The 23,300-nt window shown below is 39.8% G+C and overlaps 1 protein-coding gene across 3 annotated transcripts in view; it reads right to left on the bottom strand.

Moving 5' to 3' along the window:
* Spidr (scaffold protein involved in DNA repair) overlaps window positions 1-23,300 on the bottom strand; it is a 253,452-nt gene that overhangs the window by 136,151 nt on the left and 94,001 nt on the right. For all 3 annotated transcript variants that reach the window (XM_027413428.2, XM_035444756.1, XM_027413430.2), the window contains one exon: window positions 8,849-9,068. In XM_027413428.2, the coding sequence (XP_027269229.1) occupies window positions 8,849-9,068 (220 nt within the window). The remainder of the gene's footprint in view (window positions 1-8,848; window positions 9,069-23,300) is intronic.

Here is a 23,300-nt window from a genome sequence, read left to right as displayed (position 1 = left end):
TTTGAACCAGACTCCTGACCTATAATTATTGCTGGTATAGCATTGGAGAACATGCAGCCTGAAGGCAATGAACTGCTTAGTTTCTACAGTTCTCTTTCAGTGGCTGAGTTTTCTTTCTAGGGATGAGTCAGAGACCTATGAACTGCTAAGTTCCCATGACTTTACATGACTTCATAAAGCTACTGAGAATTCAATAATCTACAGAATGCAATTCACACCACCTCATAGTATGCAGACTAGGAAGGACACATGTGAAGGCCCACAGGATCCAAAACTCATTGGAATTAGCAAATAAGCAAACCTGTGACATTTCTACAGAAAGTGTAGCCCTGTTACTGACAACACACCATTGACTGCCTTACTCTCAGCTCTCAGACATCAACAACTGTCTGGTGGGAACAGAGAGAAATGGCAATCAACCCCAGATACCATACAACTTGGGAGATTCCAGTGCCGCAAGCCTGGAAAGAAACTGTCCCAATGAAAGTTCTACAGCAAAGAGTACTTATGACTTATTTTCCTTTATTTTTAATCTAGCTTATTTACTTTTAAAATCATTTAAATTAATATTTGAATTCTTCCTTTTGTCTTTCATTCTCCAGTCAGCCATTTTTTCCATCTTTGTTGCCTTGCTTTCTTTTTCCTGCCCCCATTTTGCTTCACCATTTTATTTTTATTACTTACAACTTATTGGTGAATAATTTTTAGACTGTTCCTATATTATTTTTGCTGCTTTCCTTTAACTATTGATGATACAGTGCTTTTTTTCTAATTATTTTTTTGTATTAGTTAATTTTCTTGATACTGTGACCTGGCAATATACCCAACAAAGACAATTTAAGGAAGGAAGGGTTTATTTTGGTTTACAGTTTAAAGGTCTAGCCCATCATGGCAGGAAGGCATGGATGCAGGAATGGAGGCAGCTGGTCACACTGCACCAACAGTATATGTAGTCTCACTCATCATGGAATGGTAGCCAAGAAACCCTGGTTAAGTCTCCCCTTCTCTGTTAAACCTTTCTGGAAAGATCCCTGGAGCTACATTCTGATGTATGTATTCATATCTAAATCCAGTCAGGCTAACAATGAAGACTAAAAATCATAATATGTTATGTGTGTTTTTTCCTCATGCTGTTGTTATGATGTGTTATTTTGGCTTCTCTGAATGATACTGAACACGAAGCCCTATGGAAAAGCTATTCAATGTGACCACTGTATCAAAGTGGAAGAAATATTTACAACAAGAGATGGGCAACACAACACCAGAAGTACTCAAAAAGTAAAGTAATGTGACATGACTTCTCCAAAAGGTCCTAAGCCTAAAAGTCCAAGAGGTGGATGGAGAAAAAATAAATCCTGAGGCTAATTTTAAAAATGAGCACTGAATTCAATGAAGATACAAATAGCTGAATTAAAAGAAACAAAATAGGGTGTGATGGTTTGAAAAGGGATGGTGCTATAGACTCATGTGTTTGAATGTTTGGCCCATAGACAGTGACACAGTAAGGAGGTGCAGCCTTGTTGGAGTAGGTGTGGTCTTGTTGGAGGAAGTGTGTCACTGTGGAGGTAGACTTGGAGGTCTTATATATGCTCAAACTACACCTAGTATGCAGGTCTCTTCTGCTGCCTACAGTAGCACTAATAATATAAACCCAGAGGTAGATATTGGGGTTAAAGATGAAGATCAGAAAAGCAAAGCAGCCAGCCACTTGAGAGTTCTCACCTCTACCAATGCTCAGACCAAAGGGGTGATCCACCCAACCTCAGATTGCATCTCCAGACTGTACTGCTCTCCACCAAATCTCAGACTACTACTGAGACTGCACTGAGCTCCTTATATTCTCTCCAGTGCTGGAATTAAAGGCATGAGCTCTGTTTCTCTTTAGACTGATTCACTGTCATGTGGCCTTGAACACACAGAGACCCATCTGCCTCTGTCTCCCAAGTCCTGGGATTAAAGTGCCACCATTGCCCAGCTTCTATGGCTGTGGCTAGATATGAATTCTGATCTCCAGGCAAGCTTTATTAGGTCATAAACAATATATCACCACAGCCTACAGTTCAAGATGTAAAACTCTCAGCTCCTTCTCAGGCACCATGATTGCCTATCTACATGCCACCATCTCCTGCCATAATGATAATGTACTAAACATCTGAAAGTATAAACCCGACTCAATAAAATGTTTTCCTTTATAAGAGTTACCTTGGTCACAGTGTCTCTTCACAGCACTATAAACCCTAAATAAGACATGTGACATAAAAGATTTCAATCAATTGCAAAAGTAGAAATAACAAATGAAAAGCTCAGTAAGTCAAAATCAAACACAACAAAACCTTATTTGAAAGCCCCACCAAAAGACTAAATCAAGCAGAAGACAAGCTGATGAATTATCACACTCAGGGGGGTCGGAAGAGAGAGGGAGGGAGGGAGAGAGGGAGGGAGGGAGGGAGGGAGGGAGGAAGGAAGGAAGGAGAAAGGGAGGGAAGGAGGAAGGAAGGAAGGAAGGAAGGAAGGAAGGAAGGAAGGAAGGAAGGAAGGAAGGAAGGAAGGAAGGATAGATCTAAAACCTTTGGGACACTTTAGACAAAGGAACAGGTAAGTAGGGTAAAAGTACAGAAAGCAGATGCAGAGAAATAAAAAGTTTCTAAATGCTGGGAAAGACAAGGACTTAAAGTTATGGAAAGAATACAGAAGCTTAAGCAGCAGTTATAACTAGAAAATAAACTCTCAAAGTTATATTGTTGGTTTCAAAAACACAAAATAGAGACTACTGAAAATTGCAAGAAAGAATCCTGAAAACACTTGGAAGGTAAAACCACAAAAATGCTGGCTGAATCTCAGCAGAAAGTGTTTGAAGGCTAGGAGGACATGTAATAATGTATTCCAAGGCCTAAACAATAATTTTCAACATAGTATATTCAGAAGTTACCCAGAATTGAAAACAAAATAAAGGTCTTCCATAAAAAAAATCACAAACTGAAGGAATTCATGACCACATTATCAAAACTATTTAAAGAAGCCCTACACATTAAGAAACAATACAGCTGGGCGTTGGTGGTACATGACTTTAATCCCAGCACTTGGGAGGCAAAGGCAGGCGGATCTCTGTGAGTTCAAGGCCAGCCTGGTCTACAGAGCGAGTGCCAGGAGAGGCTCCAAAGCTACATAGAGAAACCCTGTCTCGGAAAAAAAAAAAAAAGGAAGGAAGGAAGGAAGGAAGAAAGAAAGAATATAAACACTATAAACACAATTATATGAGTGTATGTAGAACACAGTATCTCATAAAGAGTAGATAAGCAAACAATTAGAAAAAGCCAACAGAGGCTGCCTTTACCACCTGACTCCATACCCAGACTCTGTATGTTCCCCTTCAGGTTCTGGCCTGGTGAATACCACCTAAAACCTCATAACTATTTTTCCAAAAAGCCCCAGATTTAGCCTGGGGCTAAACATCTAGACTTCTTCCAGGAATTGCCTACTCTTTGCACACTACCACCCCACTCTACATCCAGCCTTGCCAGATCCTCACCATGGTGTAGTCTGGTAAATATGCTCCAATACAACATACTTGTTTTTTTGAAACCCCCCCCCCATCTATTCTGGGTCCTACAGCCAATATGCCATCCTATCAGACTATCAGCACCTTGCAGCAGCCAATCTCTGGCTCCCAATGGGTTAGACATCCTGTCCCCCTGCTTAGTCCTCCCCCTGAATCACAGTCAATGTCTAGGCTTCCTTCAGGACCTGTCCCATCTTCATACACCCACATGACCCTTTGAACTGCCTCTACCACCCCATTCCATACCCAGACATTCCACAACCCCCTCCACAGAATCTAGCCTGCTCAGTACCTCTGACCTTTTCATGAACACCTTTTCTACAATCTATGAGATTATGTCTGAGTCTCATAAGCAGTGCACCAGGCTGGCTTATTCTTCCTGCCCTCACCATAGAGCAAAAAGCACAACCTGTATACCAGCCCTGTCTCTGTCTCCCTGATTCCATTAAACTCAAGCCATTTCCAATCTTTTCACCAAACCTTCCTGCACATCTCCCCTTCTCCTTGACCCTGCTTCATCCATAATATACTCAGAACTAACAAAGTCCTTGTGCCTTGGATCTCGCTGCAGGAAAACCAACAATATTAATGAACAAGCCACTATCTTCTCTCTAAACCTGCCAGTCCTACAGAATGCTTGCCCAATGTGAGTTATGCAGATCAACTCCAGTGTATCGAAATCAAAATAATCATCATAAATCACCTCAAAGAATTCCAATTTAAAGAAGACACAAAGAAACAGTTCAAGAAACTCAAGGAAAAGGAGAATAATGAGAATAAATTTCTGAATGATGAAAAAGAAAATACAAACATAAGGCTGACAGAAATGACAGAAATCCATGACTTGAAAATGAAACTGAATAGACAAAGAAACACTAAAGAGGACTCAAGCTGAAATGAAGTTGGAATTGAAAAGCCCAACAGCTCAACTACAAAACTCAAAAGAAAGCTTTACAAGAAGAAAGGAATCAAGCAGAAGACATAATATGAGGCCTCAAAGTTAAAAACAGATAATTTAGATAAAAAAACAAGGAACATTAAAAAAATTAAAGGATGGGAAAGGAACACAAAGGACATGTGGTACACCATAAGAAATCCAAATCTTTTAAATATAGGAATGGACGAGAAAGAAGAATCCCAAGTCAATGGCATAGAGCAGAACTTCAACAAGGTCACAGAAGAAAACTATACCAAACAAAAGAAAGACTCACCCATACAGATAAGAATCACAGAAAAACACCAAATAGACAAGACCAGAAAAGAAAATCCCTACAGCATATCATATTCAAAACACTAACTATATAACAAAATGCAAAAGAGAAAAAAATCAACCAACCAACCAACAAACAAACAAACAAAAAAACCACAAGTGACATATAAAAGGAAACCCATCAGAATAACTGTTGACTTCTCAAAGGAAACTTTGGAAGCCAGAACAGCCTGGAGCAACACATTCCAAGTTCTAAAAGACTATGATTGCCATCCTAAGCTAACACCAAAATACTAACTATACTAATACCAACTACCTACTTATACTACCCAGAAAACCTATCTACTATAATTGAAGGAGGAACAAAATTTTTCCATGACATAAAAACCTAAAAAAATTATAACCAAAAAACTAAACCTAAGGAAAAGTACACGGGAAGCTTTATTTTGTGCTGATAAGATAGATGAACACAACAGAGAGATTGTAGAAAGACATAACCATTTAAATCCCAAATACCGGTGAGAACACACAAATTCAATAACATGATGACTACAATACACAGACTTCGATAATAACTTTAAATATCAAGGCCTCAATTCTGCAAACAAAATACCAAGGGAGGAAGGTAAGTCCCTGTTATTGAAGACATCATGCCCCCTGAGATGGAACTGACCTGAAAGCCTCCTCCCTGCAGACTAGCTTTCATGGTACCAGAAAGGCAGCATGCAAGCTTCCAAAGGAGGGATGCAACCTACAGTCCTATCTATCAATGAAGCTAATGAACCAGGATGGCATTATAACCCGATGGGTGCAATAGCATGAGCTATGTGCATTGCAGTAGTTTAGGTAAATAGTTAATAGTATAATTCCTTGTGGATTTTTCAGCCATCCAACTTGTTATTTGGCTTCCCTCCCTCTTTCTCATGTATTTATTCCCTCTCCCCTTTCCTAAGGAGGCTTCCTTTTCCTGTTCCCCTATCAGATCGCTTGTCTCCTTCTATGCCCATTCTTCAGTATTTACCTTGGCACTATCTAATTGCTCCCTAATTGTATTAAAGACCTGCTTAACTAGGAGACTATGCCTGGTAGTAGAAACCTAGCTAACTACACAGTGCTAGTGGAGTCATGCTTATTGAAGGAGTACTCACAATAATCAATTCATCAAACTAGCATAGTACCTAACAATAATCTATAAACATTTGTTCTTATACTCACAGGTAAGTGTAGTCTTCACCCCTCATCAAGGAAATTTCTCTTTGCAACAGAGGGAGACCATTATAGTTTCAGAGGCTGGAAAGATGGTTCAAGGGGTTAAGACTTCCAACTGCTTTTACAGAGGACCCAAGTTGGATTCCCAGCACCCACGCAGGATAGCTCATAATTGCCTATGACTCCAGCTCTCAGGAATCAGATTCCCTCTTCTGGCTTCTGAGGGAAACTGCACTCATGCACATACAATCAGTCCCCAAATCTTCACAGGTGACATATGCATATGTGTAATTTTTAAAATGGTTTTAAAAATTATAAGTCTCTATATAACAATATACAATATAGTTCAAGAAGCTCCTCGGGACATTGCTTTTTAAGATCCTTTGGCCCATGTAGAGACAGAAAAATCAGTTGGTTTACCTGGCCACAGAATTAAACTACTCAACAGAAAACATGTTCACTCTCACAGTGGATATAAGGGTTAAACTAAGTCCCTACAAAGTTTCTGTGTTGACATCCCAGACCCAGGCACTAAAAGGTAGTTAAGTCAAAGTGAAGTTGCAGGTTGGTCTCAACTGAATCTGACAGGTCCTAAGACAATGAGAAGTCTGTACATGGATAGACACCAGGGGTAAACACAAACAGGAAAGATCCTGAAAGATGACAGCATGTGGGTGATGTTACAATGGCCAAGTAGAGAAGATTCAGAGGAAATATATCTTGCTGGCACCTTGACCTTGGCCATCATCTTCCATAATTAGGAGAAATAAATTTCTATTGTCTAATAAGATGAGTTAGCATTTTGTTAAGGCAGCCCAAATAGACTAAGCAGCTGTACGAATTTATCAGCTGCCATTGAGAGGATGACCAAGGTAATAGTATTGCAAGCACAGCCCAGGAAACCTGGACTGTCTCACCTGTCTGTGAGTTTTATGGCTTCTCCTTCCCTGGGGGACCTTGAATACTGACCTATTCTTTGTGATAGGGACATTGTTCTATAAATGGAGATATCCTATATCACTATCATTGAATTAAATTACTGTACATTTCAGAAATGTGCAGCAAATAATTTAATCTGCTCTATGTTGATGGTTATTTAGGCTATGTGGATTTTAAGGGTGCAGTGGCTTGAAGGAGAATGGACTCCAAGAACTCATACATTTGAATTTTTGGTTCCTAGTTGGTGGAACTGATTGGGAAGACAGAAGATATGGCCTTAGGAGAAGGTGTGTCAGTGGGGGTGGGCTTTGAAGTTTCAAAAGACCCTTCCATTCTGAGTCTGTCTTGTGAGATCTCAAAGTTACTTTGTCAGTGTCATGCCAGCCTGCCTGCTGTCATGCTTCCTGCCACGATGGTAATGAACTCTAATTCTTTGAAGCTAGAAGCCTCAAATAAATTTTTTATGTTATCTATTCCAATAGAAAAATTAAGGCAAACGGTTAAGCAAGCCTTTTAAACAAAAGTAGTTAATATATTGAAGGTCCTAGCAACTTGCTCTCCCTCCCTCCCACCCACCTTCTCTCTCTCTTTCCCAGTACTAAGGAATGAATTAAGCCTTATGCATGCCACACAGATGCTTCAGCACTGAGCTCAACCCTTAACCCTGCTTTCTTTTGAGGTGGCCATTTTAAGGAAGACACACCAAGAAACTCTGAGGAAATTCATGACATTACCTTTATTTCATATAGTTTCACATCTGTAGATTTGCTAAAATGCCTAATGACAGCATTCAAATATGCTGCCACTTGCCCTGCCTGGTTAGCACAAGCATTCCGGATTCTTTTCCTTGAGAGAAAATCCCTTTCTTATAGCATGGCACAACATATAAAAACAGCTAGACTTCACATATCATTTCTGGGTCAAATACAAGACTCTCTCCAACCCTCCTTTTAAGTCCACACTCCAATTAGGTAGCAAAAAATATTCAATGAATTAAAAAAAAAAGGTATAAGAAGGTAACAAGAGGGCTAGAGCGATAGCTCAGAGATGAAGAGCACTGGCTGCTCTTCCAGAGGTTCTGAGTTCAATTCCCAGTACCCATTTGAGCTGGTGTCCTCTTCTGGCATGCAGACATACATGTAGACAGAATACTGTATACATAAATAAATAAATCTAAAAAAAAAAGAAGAAGAAGGTAACAAGATAAGGTACCCTATCCACAAGTAGCCTGAGGCCCTTTCACAAGTGATCCTAAAAACCATGAATACCAGAAACGATCACTGGCCATGATGCTCTAAAAGACTTCCTGGGAAAGGTAAGCTTAATGTTTAACATCTGTAGTCAATCTCAAATCCAATAGTCTAAGAATTTCATAGATGAAACTTTTTAACACTAAAGTTAATAATATCCATCAAAAGCAATAAAGTTGTTTGTTTTTTCATAGTAAAAGCTAATCTCCCAAGGAAAAGAAAGCAAACATTAGAATTGCTAGTAAATTTTGGTCCAGTAATGATTATTTATGCTCCTAGAGTTCAAACTATGTTGTTTTAATCCTTTCTTTTTATATTTCCCTCCTAAATGACTACCAACAAAAACAATACTTATTACCCTACTGTCACATAAGATCTCTTACTACACCTAATTTCCCAAGAAGAATAAAAGCAAAAACAGCCAGATTACAAATCATACAACATAGCCTTTGGACAAAAATCCTCAAGTGGTTGTTTTCCCTACTCCCTAAATCCAAATTATAAAACCTCTGGTTCTAAAAGGACAAAATTCAGAACTTCTGTCACATAAGATCCGTGTCGCACCCTGGCTTTCCTCCCTTACCATTTCTCTAATAAAGTCACAGTTTTTCCTAGTAATTACGTCTTCCACTATGAGACAGATAGCACAGCTGACTGTTGTTCTCAGTTCGTTGTACTCACCAAGGAGGAAAGATATAAATGATGTCCTGGGGCTGCCCCCGTAGGTGGTCTGCAGTCTCTCTGGTAAAGAGAACCTTCAGGCAGGCTCCCAGTCTAGGAGCTACTCCCCTGGGAGGACTGGTGGTTGGTGGTCCTGATAATTGCTCACATAGTGCAACCTGCATGGCACATTCCTCATGGAGCTCTAGAATTTTCACAGTTAATACTCCAGATTTTCTGCCTAGAAGTTGAAGACAGAACATGGGGGGGGGGAGAAAAAACACATTTAGAAGCATTCTACACATTTTGGGAAGTATCTATACCTGTCTCACCTGTTCTGGTCAGAAACTGTGTACCAGCTGACAGAAAGGGAAGTTAATACAGGGAAGTTCATGGACTGCTGGGTGTCTAAGGTATGGATTTAAAAGGAAAGAATTTGATCTGGATTCCAGTAGTGCTTCTCTTACAGAATTGGCCAAATAACATAGATTTTTAACTCCTCCATTTTCTCATCTATGAAACAGATCATGTCACTTGCTCCAGTAAATATATGAGCAAACCAGAGGATAAACTAAGGCAAATCAAAGCAATAATAGTTACGGACACACATTGTACCAATGTAAAAGTGCAAAGAACTGGGAGTGTTAGCTCAGTTATACAACATTTGTCTAGCATATGTATGGTTCACCTCATACAATCTAATGGTTGGACTGGGGTGGGGCACACAAAATATTCCCAATAAAAGTCAAGATCTTTGCAGAGTCTTCATGTTGGGTGTGGTAGATGTCATCTGTGGTCCTAGCTAGGTAGGAGACTAAGTCAAGAGAATCCTGAGTTAAAAGCTAATTTGTTTAACACAGACAACAAAATGGAAAGGGAAAGGAGGGAAGATAGTTGGAAGTGAAAACAGAGTAGAAGGCACAAAAAAGTGGTGGGTGGGTGATGTCTCTGAGGAGACACAAAGACTGCTGTGACTCAGGAAAGCTGGGGGATTACAAATCTTTACTATAAAATACATAGAAGGGCACAAAGGCAAAGATTAACAAACGTTAGTTACAGGCAATGAACATATTGTATCCTTTTCTATTACTGTTTAATTTTTAAGTTACAAAATTAGTTAAGTGAGAATAACAAAAACAGACTTCCAAACAACACTCAGTATCACCAGTCTCTCAACAGCAAAAAGACCAAAAGCCAAGTTTAAGTTATATATAGTTTCATTTCAGTTTCCACTTCTTCCTCAATCACTTTTGCTTCATGAATTGTTTTCTTTGTCTCAAGCTTCCTATCCATTCTCCTAAGTGCTGGATACAGGTTGGCACACTGAGCTGGACCACCTACTTAGCAGGGCACTGCTCAGGATGACTGCTTCTCACAGTCTGTACCTGTCTCACTTGAGGATAGGAAGGAACCAACATGAGCATGTGCACTGTCAAGCTGCTACTGGTCATGATGTGAGAAAAAAATGGAAGTGCAAGACAAAACTCTAAGACAAGCATCGACTAAAAAGCAAGCACACTGACTCTGGCACAGCACATGCATCTTTAATGAAAAGCAGTTGCTTTTCAATGGTGAACAGAAAACAGAAGTCAGGCCAGTGAAAGGCATTTTAGGCTAGATATTTCTCTAGGGTAAGGCAGAAAATTAGGGTTTTTACAAGCAAAGGGAAAAGTGGTATATGTAGAGACTACAGTAGCCAAAAAAGTATTTTTTGGACACACTTTCAAAGTTTTTTAAAATGCATGCTTGTATTGGGGGTGGGTATACTAAACACAGAAGAACTACCCTCTGTATCTTGCTGACAGAAGTCACTGTCTGGGGCTTCATGGCCAGCTACTTTATTGAGTACTGGTCACCCAGCTCAAGTGCAGGTAGTCAGCTGCCACAGGTCATGTAGCTACAATATTTGCTGTGCATCATACAAGGCATGCAGAACTACCTTACCAGGATGAAAAAAGTAGCAAATATTCCGTGGTTAGAGTACACAGGAGTACCGAGAGTTCATGAAAGGAAAACAATTATAGAAGCACAAAGTAGTATTAGAGCACAAATACCTATGGTTTTATCATTAAAATACATATAAAAACACGGGAAGAACCACACTGTTCATTTATGGAAGACTGCTATAGTAAGTCCTAACAATATTCCAGATAAGATAGTCTTCTCAATATCCACCACACCTAATACCTTGGGGGATAAACAAGTTATTTTACGTTAACCATTATCATGTCCTGAGCAACCCAGCTTCCTTGGTGACTAAACAGGTATACAACACCATAATAGGTATCAGCACTGCTGACTACAGCTGTAGGGAAGGGACAGCACAGATCTGTCCTCAGGGCAGAGTACCACTGGAGTTCTGGGGAACACAAATAAAGAATGCCTTTGTGTATTTCCCTGAAGAAGGGGAAAGAGACAAGAACTCCTAAGCAAATTGGAACATGGGGGGAGGGGACAGGGAGGTAGGAAAAAGAGAAGGGGAGAAGAGGAGGGGGGAGGAGAACAAGAGGGATCAGGAAGACTGAATCAGGGAAAGAATAAAGGAGAGAGAAAAAAAAAGAGATACCATAATAGAGGGAGCCATTATAGGTTTAAAGAGAAATCTGGTACTAGGGAAATGTTCAGAGATCCACAAAGATGACCCCCAACTAAGAATTTAGGCAATAGTGGAGATGCCGCCTTTGATGCCCTTCCTCTATAATGAGATTGATGACTACTTAATTGCCATCCTAGAGCTGATGGAAACCAAAGCAGACATCAAGGGCTAAGTACTGAGCCATACTCCTTGAATCCAGTTGTAGAGAGGGAGGAGGGATGAGCAAAGCAGTCAAGACCATGCTGGAGAAACCCACAGCAGCAGCTGACCTGACCTAGTGAGAATACATGGACCACAGTTGTAAAGCTGGGGAACCAGCCCTGAACTGAAACAAGCCCTCTGAATGTGGGTGCCAGTTAGGAGGCTTGGGCAGGCTATGGGACCTCTGACAGTGGAACTAGTATTTATGCCTAGTGCACAAATGAATTTTGGGAGCCCATTCCCATGGAGGGATACTCTCTCAGCCCAGATGTGACAGACTTTGATGATCCCCCATGGACGGATTCAGTGTCCTTGGAGATCAGGTGGGGGGTGGGTTAGGAGGTTTGGTGGGGGGATGGGAGGATGGAAGGGAGTGAGAACAGGGGATTGATATTTAAAATAAGATTGTTTCTAAATAAAAAAAATATTTTAAAAAAGAATGCCTTTGTGGAATAAAACAAAGCACTCTCAATTCCACTTACCTGGGAGAGAAAAGAAGGATGGGATAAGGTCTGTCAAAGTATGTGCTGGAAGCAATCTCCAAATTGAGCCCAAGAGATGTGAGTACCAGAGACACTCATTTTACAAAGAATACTGTTTAGTAATTTGGTAAATGGTTCACACAAAGGTCATTTCTATGCTGTTAGGGAAATATTTTCCATAAATGTTGGAGCACTTAACCAAAATATCACATCATCCAGGAAATAGTTTGAGTAACTGCCAGAAACAATTACTTGGGGACCTTCTCAAAAGCAATAGTAGAAAGATTTTTAAGAGCCATAGGCTAAAGAGGACCTGAGCAAAACTGTCTTCTCAATGTGACAGGAGGGCTGTACTCATGAATTCAGCAGCTCTGCTTGTGTGTACAAGATCTGCACAAAGTTATGCTAGTCATCACTCTAGCGTGGTGTGGGAATGAGTTCATAAGTGACAACTATGGATAGCTGGTGGCTTCTGTGGGAGGTGTAGGGGACAGTGTAAGCCATGCCTGCAAGAAGCTGGCTACAGGTGTGCCTAACCATGCCCATTAGGGTGTGGTCAAGGTGAGGTCAGGATGATGTGTGATAGGGTTTAAAGGGACAGACCAGGCACATGGAGGCCCCTTCTCTCTGGCCTCCCTGCCTTGCTGCCCCTGGCACGCTCTGGCTTGTGTTTGGCTGATGTTTTTCTAATAAAGGATATCTTAATCTCTCAGGTTACAAACCTCCTTCATTCATTAGGGAGGAGTTAGTTTTCTTTAAGGATATGGCTCCTAGTAGGTTGACTATGCTCCAGTGAATGCCACCACATCTGGGAGTATATTTATGGGCAGCACAAATTGGGAGTCACAGACTCTTATGAAACAACAAAAAGAACACACAAAAAAAGAACATAAAACTGGGGAGTGGGGATAAGGAGGTAGGGGTCAACTTGGGAGGAGTTAGGAGAAGAAGCTGAGGATGAGCATGATCCAAATACACTGTATGAAATTTTAAAGTATAAAAACATTTTTAATCCTGAAATTAAAAAATACCTAAATACCTTATTTGCATTTTTCTAATGATAATAGCCTCGGTTCTCTCTCTCTCTCTCTCTCTCTCTCTCTCTCTCTCTCTCTCTCTCTCTCTCTCTCACACACACACACACACACACACACACACACACACACACTATTAGCTACCTCTGAGAGCACTGAGAATCAGCGCAAACACAGTGAATACATGGTGTAATGCCTAGTCTAGCACATGTGCAATGATTTTAGTATCAGCTTTTCAAAGCATTTTCAAGTCCTTTTTTTTCCGAGACAGAGTATCTCTCTGTAACAGCTTTGGCTGTCCTGGAAACCACTCTGGAGACCAGGCTGTCCTCAAATTGACAGAAATCTGCCTGCCTCTGCCTCCCAAGTGCTGAGATTAAAGGCATGCACCACCATGCTCAAGTCAGTTTTCTTATTCAATATGTGGTAACTACAAAAAAAAAAAAAAAAAAAAAAAAAAAAAAAAAAACAGGTTGGAAGAAACAGAACCTGTGTAAAGTTGCTACCTCAAGTAAAGCTGTGATATTATAGCCCCAGGGGCTATAATAAAATTACAGAAACAATTAAGGAGTTAGGAAAAAAAGTATGCTACATTACCAAATGCCAGGCAGGATGTGCCTATAGGTTCAATAATGTCATGATTACTATGATGACTACAACATTCGGCTTTCCCACTGAATTTCAGGCCTATTCCACAGGAGGAACTCCGGTCTGCTACGTACGCCAGGGCAAAAGGCTGTGGGTGGGAGGTTATAGGACCTAATAGAGAAGGAACCTCTGTTGTTTTGTTGAATGAATGCAATGTGTGTCAAGTTGTTTCTGAACATTTGTGTTTCCACCCAAAGAATTATTGATGGATTAAAAACTTCCTTTTGCAGATTGGGTGTATTTGAGAAATTCATAACCATTGATGAAGCTCGTGAGAGCAACTGATGTTGCTGTGGCACAGAGGCCCAATGCTTAGTCATTGTTGGGATCTCTATCACTCTCTCCAACGCTGAGATCATTATAGAAGAGGAAATAGAAAGAATCTAAGAGCTGGAGGAAGGTGTGGAGTGCTGTGTAGCAATTTATTCTTGGAGAGAACAATAAAGCTCACGAAGGCTCCAGAAGTAGAAGAAAGAAACCTTCAAATAGTAGGAAGTTCATGAAACTAACAAAATACACAAGGCCCCTCTCAAACATTATAAAAGTAGTAAATAATTCCTGGGAGAGAGCACTAATAATTTTGACTTGCCTCCAGGAGACTATTTGACTGTCTGTACAGCTCCAGCATTGCAGCTTCCATTAGCTGTTACTCAGCTGGAGTTGGCTTTCAGTGATGCAGTTGCCTTTGAGTTATCATGCTCTGTAAGCAACCCATCACCCATACTCCCATTAAATAACCCCAATAAACTCACTAGTTTGCTAAGTCAGACTTTGATAGAATCAACACTTTGGTCTACCATCGCTTCCCTATATAGGGTGAATACAAGTCTGTATACTGTTCCCTAGAAAAACCTCACAGAACATTTTATTACCTAACTGAGATGAAGGGGGGGCGGGCTTTGGTTTTATATGCTCAAGAGGACACAAAAATATAAAAAGAGATATAAGACAAAAATCTGTGGTTACTGTGATTGTTAATTTATTTGAAATACACAGTCCACTGAACTTAAATCATTCTGTGCATGTTATTTTGAAAAATAATGTGCATGGCTAATTAAAGTACTATAAAAGAAAGGATAATGTGAAGTAAGCTAGGATGTGAGCAGAGAATTTGGAATCATTCTTTTTTAGAGGACAGGAATTTTCTTACCCTCTGCTTCTTTAAGACAGGGACTCACAAAGCCCAGACTGGCCTCAAATTTACTATCTAGTTGAAGATAACCTTCAGCTGCTCTTCTCCTGCCTCCATCTCCTGAGTGTGAAGATTACAGGTATGTACCACCACACTTGACTTATGCAGTGCTGGGTAATGAACACACGACTTCATGAATGAAAGGAAAGCATTCCAGCAACAGAACTACACCTCCAAATCCTCTAAGTCCTTCTAACAGAACCATTTACAATTCACCAAGATTAATACACAGGGAAAGAGGAGAAACAAAAAAATTGTTGTATATTCTCTAGCCCTTTCAGAAGATATGGAGTTGTTCCTTTGCCCATACTCATATGAATCTATAATAAGTGTGATATTGAAGACACCAATGGAATGGGTGCTATTCAAAAGAAATACTCCACAAATGTCACCATAGCAAAAGCAGAAAAATGTGTCCCCCAGTGTGATGTTGGAATCGTCTTAAAAAAAAAAAAAAAAGGAAGTCACAGTCCAGATTCATATTGAGCACTCTATAAGAGTCAAGAAAGCACCTGAAATGGGTGAAAGAAAATGATCAGAAAAAAATGTGGGGGGGAGGCAGAGAACTTGGGCTCAACTAAAGCATCAGCTTACTCCACAGAGTGAGCTTCAGCTGCTGAAGCCTATTCCCTATGAATCTGTGGTTTCATTGATGTTACTATAGCCAATGATGTTAAATTACTCCACAAATGACCCAAAAAACTAACCTATTCACTTTCATGCTTTACTAATGCAAGCCATACTTTCACTGAAATGAGCATTTCTTTCTTCTTCAGCTCAATTTTCTACTTCCATTATTTACTCAGCAAACCTGTGAGGAGATAGCTCTACAGATAGACACATACATACACACAGATGTATAAGAGGGGACATTAAAGCTTCCTTAAACCACCACTCTCGATACTTCCGAGAGCAGCTACAATTATAATGCTACCCAGGTTTGTGTTAAAAGCAGAGATCTGCAGTAGAACAAAGAAAAAGGGCAATTTCCCACCCACCTAAGTTTATAATACTGTGAAAGGAAGAAGGCCTAAGGAATTTGTACTCCTAAACAGCAACCACAAACTAAAGCTGCTACAAATGTGATTCAAGAGTGCAGGCTCTATTTCAATCCAGCAGCTGAACTTGGCAGTGTTATCCATATGGTTCTGGCTTGCTTATGAAGGAAAAGGGGTTATGAGATCTTCCTCTATGGTTATGGAGGACTACTGAGGCCAGGCAACATGTGGCAGGGCAATCTCTGCATGAAGTCCTGAAAGGGCAAGAGGCTCTGAGAATCCATTTCATGAAGCTTGAAAGTGAAGCCTGAATCACATTGGAGATCTCAAGATATTAGAGGTAACACAGCAATGGAATATTTGCAAAGGAAAGCTGCACACAGGAATGAAACCAGCCCTCAGAGAGAAAGGATATTATAGATACCAAATGTGGAAATATGGAGGAGACACTGTACTACAGGGTTTGGAGTTTGCCCTGCTGGGTTTTGGTCTTGCTTTGATCCAATATTTCTTTATTGGGCCCAGATTCCTCCCTTTTGGACCAGTAATGTATATTCTATGTATCACAAATACATAATTTCCTTTTTATTTTACAAATGGTTACAATAAATTAGCTTGCTTGAGTCTCAGAAGAGAGTTGAACTAGTTTTAAAACAGTGTTGAGACTGTGAAAGACTACGCAGAATTTTGAAATTGAACTGAATGCACTTTGTATTATGAGGGCCAGGGAGTAGAATCTGGTGGTTTAAATGAGATTATCAACCATAAGTCTCAGGCATCTGAATACTCTATGTCACTGGGAGCAGGCTCTGAAGTATCAAAAGACTAAGTATTTTGAGTTAACAGCCATTCAAAATAGTGTCTCCATGAAGACAACTGACTACAACTATACAGCAAAAAGAGTTTAAAACATTCATGGAAAAACTGTGAGAATCCAAGGTGTCCCCACTATAGTTTTATACTTGATATCTGCTTTATAAATCTCTTATCCCTACTAATGATGATTAGAAAAGTATACTCCAATGATAAGCTTCTAATTCAGGAGATAAGTCACTTTATCTAAGTGAAATGAACAAAATCCAGAGCAATGAGTGTCTAAACAAAAGCATGGCAAATTTACAACTATTAGACACCACAGTCTGGGGCTATCTCCTAGTCTTTCAACGAATACAGAAAGGCAGAAAACTAGACTTACAAAAGAGGAGAGACCATTAACACAAATGGATCTCACTGAAAGACATGTAATGAGGTAAGTGCTCTGGGTCTGGACAATTGCTAAGAAAGGCAAATATAGGGACTCAATAGCTAAAAACAACTTTCATATGAGAATAACCTATAAAAAAAAACATGAATTTTAAAAGCAGAAACAGAGAAAGAAGACTGGCATGGGTAGATATGTTCCCTCTTAGTTCTCCCAAGCCATGGCACTTTGCAGCAAACTCCTGTTTGGATTTTGTAGTTTGCCGGGCTATGTTTTCTCACTAGCCTCAGCTCTTGGGCTTCTAGGGGAGAAGCCCACACCTGAGCCAGTGAAGCTTTGGAGTCTGAGGCAGATAGTTGGTCCTTGCTGCTGTCTGAAGAAGGGACCTACAGGTAAGGCTTCTTGCCTCCCTCTTTAAGGTCCTGTCTGATAGGCGAGATGAGGCCCCTAAGCTGCAGCCCAACTCCAGAGCACAGATACAACCCTAGGTACTGTAAAGGGGACTGCCCCAGGGTGGTCAGGCATTGGTATGGCTCTCCTGTGAACACCATGGTCCAGAATATCATCTATGAGAAGCTGAACTACTTGGTGCCAAGGCCTTCACGTGTGCCTGGCAAATACAGCCCCTTGAGCGTGATGACCATTAAACCTGATGGCTCCATTGCTTACAAAAGGTATGAATATATGATAACTACTAGATGTAACTGTAGTTAGCATGGGCCCTCTACACCAACACCTTTAACCTGTCCGGCAAAGCAATCCTGTAGGCTTTAGCATACCATGGCAGAGAGCTTCATGTGGCCAGTTGCTCCATGTCACTGAGTGCACATTGTGTGAGGAATGTGTGTGGATGAGCATGTTATGTGTAGCATGTCTGGTGGTAAAGGAAACACATTGGTTGTCACCACAAACCAAGTGAAATATTTGTTTGGAGGTCTTCCTTTTTCTTCTCTTCCCACGAGTTTCTGATGGCCATACTGATCAGCCTAAGTCTTGAGTGGAAATATAGCTGTGGACATTTCAGAGTGCTGTGATTTTATGTAACAGAAGAATAAATACATTCATGTTGGTGGTATAAAAAAAGTAGAAACACTCTAATGTTTAATAAAGTCAGCTTCTTTTAATAAATAAATACTTCCTCAGGGGCATCCCATGAAAGTGTCACATAACAATGATGCGAGATCTCTGGCCACATGTTCACAAAGGGCCAAGCAAGCCCACTAAGTGTCTGTTCTTTCATACTTACTAATAGTCACTGCACCTAACCATTCCAGACACACCATGGATTCATCCTACCTCCTGGTCAAGAGCACAGAAAGGCTCACAGGAATGTCAGACATATGACAAGGAAGGTTGGTCGAGCACTAAACATGACAAAATAGGTGTGTACACAGCTAATCATGTTAAAAGACCAAGAACAATTATATTCTTTATTATGTTGAGGGAATAAACTTCAACAAAAAAGCTGGTCTTGTTATTGGCCTTTTCATTTCCTAACAAAAGAGTGTTTTGTTTTTTTTGTTTTTTTTTGTTTTTTGATGTTTCATGTATGAATCACATTGGAGTTATCTATAATTCCATATATACTTTCTATCTTCTGGTTTTGTTGTTGTTTTCAGACATGTTCTCATACAGCCAACAATGGCTTCATATTCACTGTGTACCCTAAGGCTGGCTGTAGCATAAGTTTCTCATCAGACTGCCAGCCCACAAATAACGACATGGAGCTTATTATTAATTATGAAAGCTCAACATGACTTCAATACCGAAATCTCAACACTGGATAAGTCTGCCAGACAGAAACGTAACAGAAAAATGAGGGAACTGACAGATTTTATGATTCAAATGAACTTAACAGACATCTACAGAACATTTCACCCAAACACAAAAGAATATACCTTCTTCTCAGCACCTCATGGAACCATCTCGAAAACTGACCACATACTCGGTAACAAAGCAAACCTCAACAGATACAAAAAAAAAAAAAAAAATTAGAATAAACCCCTGTATCTTATCAAATCATCATGGCCTAAAGTTAGAATTAAGCAACACTGATTGTAGAAAGCCCACAAAAATCATGGAAATTGAACAATGCTCAACTGAATCATCCCTAAGTCAAAGAAGAAATAAGGAAAGAAATTAAAGATTTCATTTCTCAATGAAAATGAAGAGTACAACAGATTTAAACTTAATGGGACACCATGAAAGCAGTGCTAAGAGGAAAGTTCATAGCACTAAGTGCCTACATAAAGAAGTTGGGGAAATCTCACACTATTGACTTAACACCACACCTGAAAGTCTAGAACTAAAAGAAGCAAACTCACCCAGGAGGAATACAGTACAGGAAATAATCAAACTAAGGGCTGAAATCAATAAAATAGAAACAAAAAGAATATAAAGAATCAATGAAACAAAGAGTTGGTTCTTTGAGAAAACCAACAACACAGACAAACCCTTATCCTAACTGACCAAAAGGCAGAGAGAGAATATCAAAATTAACAAAATCATAAAGAAAGGGGAACATAACAACAGACATTGAGGAAATCCAAAGAATCATTATGTCATACTCCAAAAACCTGTACTCCACAAAAATGGAGAATTTTAAAGAAATGGACAATTTTCTGGATAGGTACCACATACCAAAATTAAATCAAGACCAGATAAACAATTTAAATAAACCCATAAACCCTAAAGAAATAGAAGTAGTCATCAAAAGTCTCCCAACCAAAAAAAGGCCAGGGCCAGTGGTTTCAGCACAGAATTCTACCAGAATTTAAAAGAAGAGCTAATACCAATACTCCTCAAATTATTCCACACAACAGAAACAGAACAAACATTGTCAAACTCTTTTTTTAAAAGAGGCTATAGTTACCCTGATACCCAAACAACACAAAGATGCAAATAAGAATGAGAATTATAGACCAATCTCTCTCATGAACATTGATACAAAAATACTCAATAAAATACTGGCAAACAGGATCCAAAAACACATAAAAAAATGATACACCATAACCAAGTAAGCTTCATCCCAGAGATGCAGGGATTATTCAATACACTAAAATATGTTAATGTAATCCATCATATAAATAAGCTGAAAGAAAAAACATATGTTCATCTCATTTGATGCCGAAAAAAGCCTTCTGGAAAATCCAGTCCCCCTTCATGATAAAGGTCTTGGATAGATCAGGGATACAAGGAAGACATCTAAACATAATAAAGACAATATACAGCAAGCCAACAGCCAACAGCCAACATCAAATTAGAGAGAAACTCAAAGCAATTCCACTAAAATCAGGAACAAGACAAGGCTGTCCACTTTCTTACTATCCAAAATAGTACTCAAATTTCTAGCTACAGCAATAGGACAAAAAAAAAGGAGATCAAGGAAATACAAATTGAAAAGGAAGAAGTCAAACTTTCACTATTTACAGATGATATGAGAGTATACATAAGTGACCAAACAAAAATTCTACCAGGGAACTCCTACAGCTGATAAACACCTTCAGCAATGTGGCAGAATACAAGATTAACTAAAAAAAAAAAAAAAAAATCTGTAGCTCTCCTATATACAGACTGAGAAAGAAATCTGAGAAACATCACCCTTTACAATAGCCACAAATAACATAAAACATCTTGGAGTATCTAACCAAACAAGTGAAAGACCTGTACAACAAAAACTTTAAGTGTCTGAAGAAAAATTGAAGAAGATATCAGAAAGTGGAAAGATCTCCCAGGCTCTCGGATAGATAGGATCAACATAGTAAAAATGACACTCTTACCAAAAGCAATCAACAAATTCAATGCAATCCCCATCAAAATCCCAACACAATTCTTCACAGACCTTGGAAGAACAATACTCAACTTCATATGGAGAAACAAAAAACCAGGATAGCCAAAATAATCCTGTAAAGTAAGGGAACTCCTGGAAGTATCACCATCCCTGACTCCAAGCTCTACTATAGAGCTACAGTAATAAACACAACTTGGTATTGGCATAAATACAGACTCATGGATCAATGGAATCGAATTGAGGACCCTGGTCCCAATCCACACACCTATGAACAACTGATTTTTGACAAAGAAGCCAAAATCATACAACGGAAAAAAAGAACACATTTTCAACAAATGGTGCTGGCATAACTGGATACTGACATGCAGAAGAATGCAAATAGATCCTTATCTATCACCATTTACAAATCTCAAGTCCAAATGAATAAAAGACCTGAACATAAATCCAGGTACACTGAACCTCACAGAAGAGAAAGTGGTAAGTAGCCTTGAATGCATTGGCACAGGAGACCACTTCCTAAACATAACACCAGCAGCACAGACTCAGAATGCAACAATTAATAAATAGGACCTCCTGAAACTGAGAAGCTTCTGTAAGGCAAAGGACATGGTCAACAAGACAAAATAGCAGCCTACAGAATAGGAAAAGATCTTCACCAACCCCACATCTGAAAGAGGGCTGATCTCAAAAATATACAAAGAACTCAAGAAACTAGACACCAAAATACCAAATAATCCAATTAAAATATGAGATACAGATTTAAACAGAAAATTCTCAACAGAAGAAACTCAAATGGCCAAAAGACATTTAAGGAATTGCACAACATCCTTAGCCACCAGGTAAATGCAAATCAAAGCAACTCTGAGATACCATCTTACACCTATCAGAATGTCTATGATCAAAAACTCTGGTAACAGTTTATGCTGGAAAAAGTGTGGAGTAAGAAGAAGCACTCCTCGATTGTTGGTGGGAGTACAAAGATGTACAGCTATGTTGGAAATTAGTATGGTATTTTCTCAGAAAATTGGGAATCAACCTACCTCAAGACCCTGCAATAGCACTTTTGGGCATATACCCAGAGAATGCTCACTCACACCACAAGGACAATTTGCTCAACTATGTTCACAGCAGCATTACTTGTAATAGCCAGATCCTGGAAACAACCTAGATGCCCCTCAACAGAAGAACAGATAAAGAAAATGTGGTACATTTACACAACAAAGTACTACTCAGAGGTAAAACGATGTCATCTTGCAATTTGCAGGCAGATGAACTAGAAAAAAAACCATCCTGAGTGAGGTAACCCAGACACAGAAAGAAAAACATGGTATGTCCTCACTCATAAGTGGATAATAGACACAGAGCAAAGGATAACCAGCCTACAATCCATAACTCCAGAGAATCTAGGTAAAAGGGGGACCCTAAGAGGGACACACATTGAGAGTTCCATGAAAGGAAAACAATTGAGATCTCCAGGGTAAACTGGGAGGGAGGTGGTGGGGGAACATGCGGGATCAAGAAGACTGAGTTGGGGGAGGGGTGGATGTGGAGACCAATGAAAGAGATATCTTGATAGGGGGAGACAGTAGGGGGTTCAGGAGAAACCTATGGCTAGCAAAATTCTCAGGAATCCACAAGGATGACCCCAGCTAAGACTCTCAGCAATAAGGAAAAGGGTCTCTGAAGAGACCTTCCCCTTTACTTAGATTAATGACTGCCCTAATTGTCATCATAGAGCCTACATCCAGTAACTGATGGAAGCAAATGCAGTGACCCACAGACAAGCACTGGGCTGAGCTCCTGGATTTCAGTTGAAGAGAGAAAGGAGGGATCATATGAACAAGGGGGGGTCAAGACCACAATGGGGAAAACCACAGAGTCAGCCGACACGAGCTAGTGAGAGCTCATAAACTAAGGACTGAGATCTGGGGAACCCACATGTCACCCTCTGAATGTGGGTAACAGTTACTTGATCTGTTGGGGGGGTCCCTGGCAGTGGAGCCCACTCACTATGGTGGGATACCTTGCTCAGCCTTGATACAGAGGGGAGGGGCTTGGTCCTGCCTCAACTTGGTATGCCCCCACTGAAGATTGGATGGCGGTGGAAAGCAGGGGGAGTGGGAAAAGGGGAGGGAAGGAGAACTGAGGTTGGTATGAAAAATACTTCCTTTTGCTCACTATATTTAGGGGCATTCTAACTTTACCTTGTAATTTTTTTTTCAGGAGTAAACTGATTTCAATTTATTGTTCTGTTTGTTGTATATAACTTTATTTTGAAAATCATCATGTTTGATGCCTTTGTTTTTTTTCTTTTTTCCTCTCTTCTAATCT

This window comes from Cricetulus griseus, chromosome 4 (genome assembly GCF_003668045.3).
Source record: "Cricetulus griseus strain 17A/GY chromosome 4, alternate assembly CriGri-PICRH-1.0, whole genome shotgun sequence".
Taxonomy (NCBI): domain Eukaryota; kingdom Metazoa; phylum Chordata; class Mammalia; order Rodentia; family Cricetidae; genus Cricetulus; species Cricetulus griseus.
Note: the sequence above shows the minus strand (reverse complement) of the source record. Positions and strands in the feature narration are given on the sequence as shown.